Raw genomic sequence first — 7,609 nt, forward strand, 5'->3', positions numbered from 1 at the left:
AAACATGTCCAAATTTTACGAGCTTATAGTTGAGAAGGTGATGAACAACTTTTATGTTGGCCAATCAGACTAGAAATGCACGGATCAAATCAGTTTAATGTGTCTCTCCAAAACAATCACGTTCAGAAAACTGTTATAACCGCATGTTGTTGAAAAAACGAAGGGCCATCTTAAATTATGAATTTAATTCTGAAATTTTGCAAGATATTAGTTGAAACATAGGTCTACAACTTTCGTGTTTGGCACTTACTCAAAGCTCGATCGTAGAATTTAGTAAAAATCGCACAACAGGAATAAGCCAAATCAAAATTGAGGACAACCGATGAAATTGTAAAAGCTACGGAAGCAAAGTGCGAAATTGAAAATAAGACAATGAAACTTCTAAACAATCAACCTAAACCATGGACCGGCCCAAAATAAAAATGAGATAACAGGGTACAAGAGACAAGAAATTACCTCTCATACGAAGAAAATGCCAATCACAAAGACATGCGCATGAATTGTGAATTTAAATCTTATTCTATCTATCCAAAAGGCTTTTGCAAAGTGAAATGATGAACGAAATGACATGTCGCAGCCTCGCGCGCAATCATCATGACTAGTCGCAACCTCGCGTACAATAGTCATGACTAGTCGAGTCCAATCACTTCGGCTTGGTTCGGTCGACAAGGGCAATTCTCATGCATCGTAGCCTCACGTGTATGAGAACAACCCTTGAGCCATTTTTTGGAAAAATTTTCGGGATCCAGATGGGATAACCTTTAGCGAAACCTTACCGCCAAGGTTAAGGCACCATCTAAATACCATCTTAAAACTATTAGTGTGACCCGGAGTCCGGTCACGGGTTGTGTGCGGTGTAGTGCAAATACGATAAATCATGCACAACAATTAAAGGCAAACACCGCTTCCATGATTCAAAAGTTAAATCACAATTCCAATTCACCAAGCTCGCAAAACAAAGGGTTAGCCGATCACTCCTCCCCTTATAACTCCCAATCTGCAAAAACATTTAACACCTAAGAATGAGAATTCAACCAAAGTTTACCAAATCAAGTGATTTCTTTTTCATGAAATTATCTGGCCTAAGTCCTCTTTGAGTCCCCGGTGGAGTCGCCAAGCTGTCGCGACCTTCTAAAAAATAAACACGTTAATTTTCGGGCTAATGGATTATCAGGTTAATTAATTAACTAACCTAACTCGGACTCTCCCAAGTCCATACCAAATCGCAACTTATGGTTCATGTGATTATCTTGCAAAAGATTTTTCATTTTTTGGAGCCGCCACTAATCATTTTTGGTAGGTTGATTAGAAACCTAAATAAAATAGCGGGAGAAAACTATCTTATTTCCGCGAACCGGAGATTTTGAATTCGGGGGATTTGGTTACGTCGATTTCTCTAACGCCCTTTCGGTACCATTTTCATGAAAAATATTTGATTTGGCTATTTTGATGGATTTTGCTTGAAATTCAAAGATGCAATTTTTTTGGTTTTTTCTTCTTTTTTATGGGGATGTAAAACATTGAACTTTGTACGATATACACCATGGGTGATTTAGAAAGAAAGAAAACGCAGCCAGTCACGAGTATTTATAAAAATAAATTAACATGTAATAATGCTAAAATTTGGAACACGTGGCATGTCTAAAATAAACAAACAAATGTTCAAACCAAACGATTACATTTTTGTAGATCGAGATGGAAAGGATTACCTTCTATTACACAAAATCTTACTCACATACACGTTATAGTTCCCTTCAAGATCTCGGAGTTGGAAGAACGCGGCTGTCGTCGAAAATGGCAAGCAATGGCGTTGTTGGGTTGCAAGGGGCGAAATATGTGTCGGGACTCGTCGAAGATGATGCTCGACTAAAACTCTTTTCTTCACTCTCGAATTTTCTCTTCTGATTTTTCTCAAGAACTCTCTTTTTCCTCTCTAAAAATTCCTTTCAAAAACTCTCTCAAAACTCTCTCAATTCTCTTCCACCTCCCTAAAAAACTCTCTCAATTCTCTTCTACTCTCTCTCTCAATTCTCTTCCACTTCCCCCTTTTTTTTTCATTATCTTCTCTTCACCATCTTCCTTTCTCCATCTTCTTTTGGTATTTGCAATGCAGTCCCTGAAGTTTCAAGTATTTGCAATACAGTCCCCGAAGTTTTAAGTATTTGCAATACAGTCCCCGAAGTTTCAAATCTTCTCGGTGTATTTTTCCATCCCGTGCCTAGTCTAGACGCATGCTAAATTAAGTGTTCTGCTTGCCCAAATTATATGCCAATGCAATGTACGCTAAAAATAAATATGTGAGATGATTTTTTTATAATTTTTATGCAAAAAATAGATTAGTCAAAATTTAGGCGTCAACGGGGAGCAAAAAGAATGAGGAGGAATCTATCATTGTTACCGCATGACCTTTTTATCATCTATATGTGAACGTGTGTATATATATATCAAGTTGAGCAAGGTCACAATTTGAGGCTGCATCTTTTATGAGAAAAAATGGCCGTGTGATTACCCTATTCTTATGGAAATTTCAGTGTGACAACTTTAGATGGATATCTCTCGCTTCCTTCTTTAAAGGAAAAGAGCCAAAAAAAATTACATAGTATTTTCACTCCCTTATCAATAAAGAGCATCTAAACATGAATTTGAAAAAGATAAAAATATAAGATAATATCTATAGATTTAAAGGTAATTCGGGAAAAGAATATTGTAGAACAAGCAAGACTCAAGATATGAAATTTAAATGAAATTTTGAACATGTGAAAGATACCGAGATTTCATTACGGTAATGATATAAATAAACTCTTTTCTCAACATGAAATAAAATTGAGGTGGTATGATTATCATATTGATATTATTAACTTCCATAAATATATTTAGTGTATTGAAGTATATGGTTATTATCGTTTTGATAACCGATATGAAGCTTTTTTTTTTTTTAATGTTGCCCTAAAGTTTTTATATTCATGATCTCTTTTGTCTGTATGTGGATACTCTCGCTACTGATTACCAAAAAATCTAAAAGCAAATTCTTCTATTTTTTTTTTCGGATCCTTCTGTTTAGATAAGACAACATTGGATTTCCATATTTTTCAAGCAGCTTAAAAAAATAAACAATTTTTTCTTTGAAAATAATAATTTGGGACTTGTGGTGCGTTTGCTGTGCAAAAAAACTCAATAATTTCAAAGAAATAATTTTAATCTCTTATATTGCTCAAAAAGCGAGTCAATAAAATATGTCAACATTAATAGCAACAACCTAGACCTAAACGGTTTCGTCAAAAAGAAAACATTTTTGCTAGTTCATTTATATTCTCGGACATAGCACATCAAACGTTTGCTTTATTCTGGATAATATATTAATATAAAAAATTGTAAATTGAATTGGAATCACCCATAATAAAGAGATCCAAATCAATACTAAATAATAAGTATTGACTTTTTTTGTGAAAAAAAATCCAAACCGATACACATTCATGCCACATTTATATACCATACATTAGATTCCATCAAATTTTATGAAACGCAAAAGAACTTAAGGCTTCGTTTGTTTCACGAAAAATGTAATATTTTTGGAAAATATTTTCCAAGAAGTCATTTTCCCGAAAAATGAGAATATTTTTTGATGTTTTGGTGAAACACGAAAATGAATCGGAAAATATTTTCCACGGTTTGGTAAGAAATCAATTTCAGTAGTACACTCTTTTTAACATTTTTATATTTTTAGAAAAAATAAAATTTTAATTATTTTCTTTTATCTTTCTTCTCTTTTATTTTTCTATTTTTCTTTTCTTCCTCCTTTCCTCTTCTACGCAGAGAGAGCAGGACAAAGGGGCCGACGGTGGAGGAAATCAAGATTGCCCAACCCGGTCCACGAGTCGGAAAGCGGGTTGGAGTGTCGCCGCGAACCTCGAGCGAGCCATCGGCGAGGCCGCAAGGCTCGAGCTCGCCGTCGAAAATCAAACCCGGATCCGGCTGCGCGGCTCGAGCTCCCCATCGAAATCAAACCAGATCCGGCCTCGCCCAAATCGTCCACGACCAACCGGATCTGTCGCCGGTGATAGCCTTAAATCAAAGATCGTCTATGCCTCCACCTCTTCCTCGAAGCCCTCCAAAAATCGAATCATCACTCCACGTGCGCTTCTGCCGGATAGTCGCTTCCTCCCGTTCTTGCGACGGTGAGGTTGACGCCGCCATGAGAAAGCCGGGGAAAGGAGGCGGAGGAGCAGCGGAGGAGGAGGGACGAGATGGAGGAGTAGCTCTGGAGCCGAGGGCTGAGATGGAGAAGTTAAGTTGAGTGAGAAAGAAGGGGAAAGGAGGGCTCTGAGTAGACGAGGACGAAAGAAGAAGGATTGGAAAATGATTTCCGTTTCTCAGAAACGGAAATCATTTTCCCTAATTTTAAAAGGAAATTTTTCATTGATTGAAAATCATTTTCCTTGAGTATCTATTTTTCACCCCCCAAACGTCAGAAATCAAGAAAAATGTTTTGCAGGAAAATATTTTCCGTGAAACAAACGAAGCATAAATGACGTGATCAGTCTCAAGTGAAAACTCAGACTTCTCTTTTTATTTTATTTTATTATTTTTCACTTGAAACGCTGCCACCTCAAATTTGTCTTCTTATTTATTGCTTCAATTAGCACACGTTTGAAATTGAAAATAATAAAGGCTCATTCGTCTTCGTCTTCACTGTTCCATCTTTGTCTTCGTTTTCGTCACTCGTTCAAGCACACTCTTCTTCTCGAGCATGCTGTTCTATCCAACTCATCCATGTTCACGATACCAACAAACGCAGCCACAAGCAGATGTGTCAGGGCTAATCATAAACAAAGCAAGCAAACGACGCGTGCCCAACGTTCATTGCGGTTTCTGTTTTCCCCTTCTGGGAACAACATTAGCCAACGACAAGAAGTTAGAATTAAAGAAGAGTGCAGAAGAATCCGAGTCCGCTTGATTAACTTATCGCTTTTGTCACCAGAAACATCCCAACAAAGTATCCAAAAGTTGTTGACAGATGAATGTTTCCTCAAATCATGGCCACATGCTCCGAATAAGTCCGAATCCCAAGCAAAGCATTTATCATATACTTGTATCATCTATCTCTATGTCAAGGAGACGAGACCAAAGATCATCCAGTTTTGCTAATGTTGCCGAGATGGAGCTCGCGGAGCTTGAGCGCGTAAGCCTCGCTTCCTCGAAAGTCTTCTTCATCTGGCATCGTATCCTAAAAGGACCTGCAGCATTGGCAAGAGTTTGTGAGATTATATAGCGAATCTTCGTCATGCTACAAACTGATGTTGCCTTTCTTTGGATTTTGCATTCTCGTTCGCGTCACTTTGATTTTTAGTACAAGAACACATTCATCTTTTATTATGCTGTCCCCGACACTAAATATAGATCAAGGCCAGCCAAAAACTATTCCAAGTACAAGAGCACATTGGTGGTTTCTCCTACACTGTCCCCAACAATATGATCAGATTCTTTCCAATGAAAACTATTCCAGGTACTGCATATCTGTGCAATTAGACCCCATAGCATAACTTGACTTCTTCGTCAGAAAAGGAAGAATAGGTGAAAAGGCCAAGAAGTAACTAAGAAATTTAGGAACGAGGAAGACAAAGCTTGAAGTTACAGATTATCATGACATAACACTTTCTCAGCTCATTCCAGTAAGGAAGACGAAAAACTCTAAAAACGTACTAATTGAACAGGTTGGCCCATTCTCTTTCTTGTCCACAACATATTGCACTCTACCTCCAGAACTTAAGCAGATCTAAAGAAAGTAATAGCAACTTCAAATGAGGCAAACCAAGGAAGATGAAAGAATCTAAATGTACCAAATGAAAGCGAATGAATAGGGTAAGTTACCACAAATCCAACAGACATTTGAGCTCATTGATCTACCCAACAAGACAGACATTTAACTGGTAAAGAATTCATGTCTATCCCAATAACATCTGAAACACTTCCAACAAATAACCAAAGAAAGAGCACTGGGTTAACAAACAGAGCAGCAAGAGATAAGAAGTACCTAATACCCGGCTGTTGCAGACATCTATGTACCCAGTGTCAACAAGAACCTTCTCTCTCTTAGCCAATTCAATATCCTCGTCCACCATCATCTCCACCAACTTCTCGAACCCAACCTTGGCCTTCCAACCCAACACCTCCTTGGCCTTAGTTGCATCTCCCCTCAACTGGTCGACCCCCGCCGGCCTGAGCGGTATCTCATTATCATAAACCACATAGTCCCGCCATTCCAGCCCCACATACTCAAACACCGTCATCATAATCTCGTCCACCGTGTGCGACTCCCCCATCCCGACCACGTAGTCGTCAGGTTTTCCTTGCTGCAGCATCATCCACATCGCCTCCACGTAGTCCCCAGCGAAACCCCAGTCCCGGGAGGCCAACAGATTCCCCAGGAACAACTTGCTCTGTAGCCCCATCTTGATCCACCCCACAGCCCTGGTTATCTTTCGGGTCACGAAGTTCCAGTCCTGCCTCGGGGAGGCGGGGTTGAACAGGATCCCGTTGCACGCGAACAGGCCGAGGGCCTCGCGGTAGTACACAGTGTACCAGTGCGCAGCGCACTTGGACACGCCGTAGAGGGACCAAGGGTGGAACCGGGATTTCTCATTCATCCTCAAATACCCAGATTTGTCAGACTGCGGTCCGAACACCTCTGAAGACCCAGACTGGAAGTAGCGGATGTGACTGCGGCCGGTAACGGAGACGTGGGAGCGCACGGCCTCAAGAAGCCGGAAGGCAACCGTGGCGACAATATCGGGGTATTCAGGGGTCTCGAGAGAGACCGCCACCTCGTACTGGTCGGCGAGATTGTAGACCTCGTCGGGGGAGATCGCGTCAATCCAACGGCGGAGACAGAGAGAGGAGTCGGTGAGAATAGAGCAGCGAAGCTTCATCCGGGCATTGTGGGCGTTGTTGCGGGGGTTGATGTAGATGTGGTCGACCCGTTGGGTGTTGAAGTTGGAGGAGCGAACGCTCATGCCGTAGACCTCGTATCCTTTGTCAAGCAAGAACTCGCTGAGGTACGACACGACCTGGCCGGCAATGCCGATGATCAGTCAAGCCATCGCGCCACGTGGTATCGTCAATATGAAAAAGTCAGTGAAAACTCGGCAGATGGGGATTACTCTAGGACCGGATCGCGGTGCATTGTGAACCGTCCGATGAAGGCTCCCGATAAAGTAACGGCCTAGTATCCTAAACAAATACAATCTCAATTTCATCTTAAGTTCTTTTTTTTTTTTGTACGATCCCAATTTTACGTTAAACTCTTTTTGTATCCCATGAAAATCCTTAGTCTTAGGTCTATTGGGGCTAACAATACAACCAAGAGGAGGTGAATAAGTTGTTTGAAAACTTTGAAAAACATTTGCAAAATAAAAAAGGTTCATTTTCAAATCTTGGGTCAAATATCTGTAGAGATATTGTGAAAATCTAGTCAGCAGATGTTTAAACAACCTTGAGAAGAATGTGTGCTAAAGCCTATGAAGATCATGAGATATAGGAGCATACAAAACAGTAGGTGATATAAAAAAGATTTGGTAAGTAGATGTTTTACAAAACATTTTCTGAATGTGTG

The 7,609-nt window shown here is 40.0% G+C and overlaps 1 protein-coding gene across 1 annotated transcript; it reads right to left on the minus strand.

The window, feature by feature from the left end:
* Positions 1-4,068: 4,068 nt before the first annotated feature.
* On the minus strand, positions 4,069-7,088 carry LOC115732484 (GDP-mannose 4,6 dehydratase 1-like; the record flags this gene model as incomplete). The annotated part of the gene is made up of 3 exons (XM_048284269.1): positions 4,069-4,271; positions 5,088-5,234; positions 5,981-7,088. Coding segments are annotated over 3 exons (1,458 nt in total), but the record flags the coding sequence as incomplete, so codon positions are not given.
* Positions 7,089-7,609: the final 521 nt, after the last annotated feature.

Source organism: Rhodamnia argentea, chromosome 8, assembly GCF_020921035.1.
Source record: "Rhodamnia argentea isolate NSW1041297 chromosome 8, ASM2092103v1, whole genome shotgun sequence".
NCBI lineage: Eukaryota > Viridiplantae > Streptophyta > Magnoliopsida > Myrtales > Myrtaceae > Rhodamnia > Rhodamnia argentea.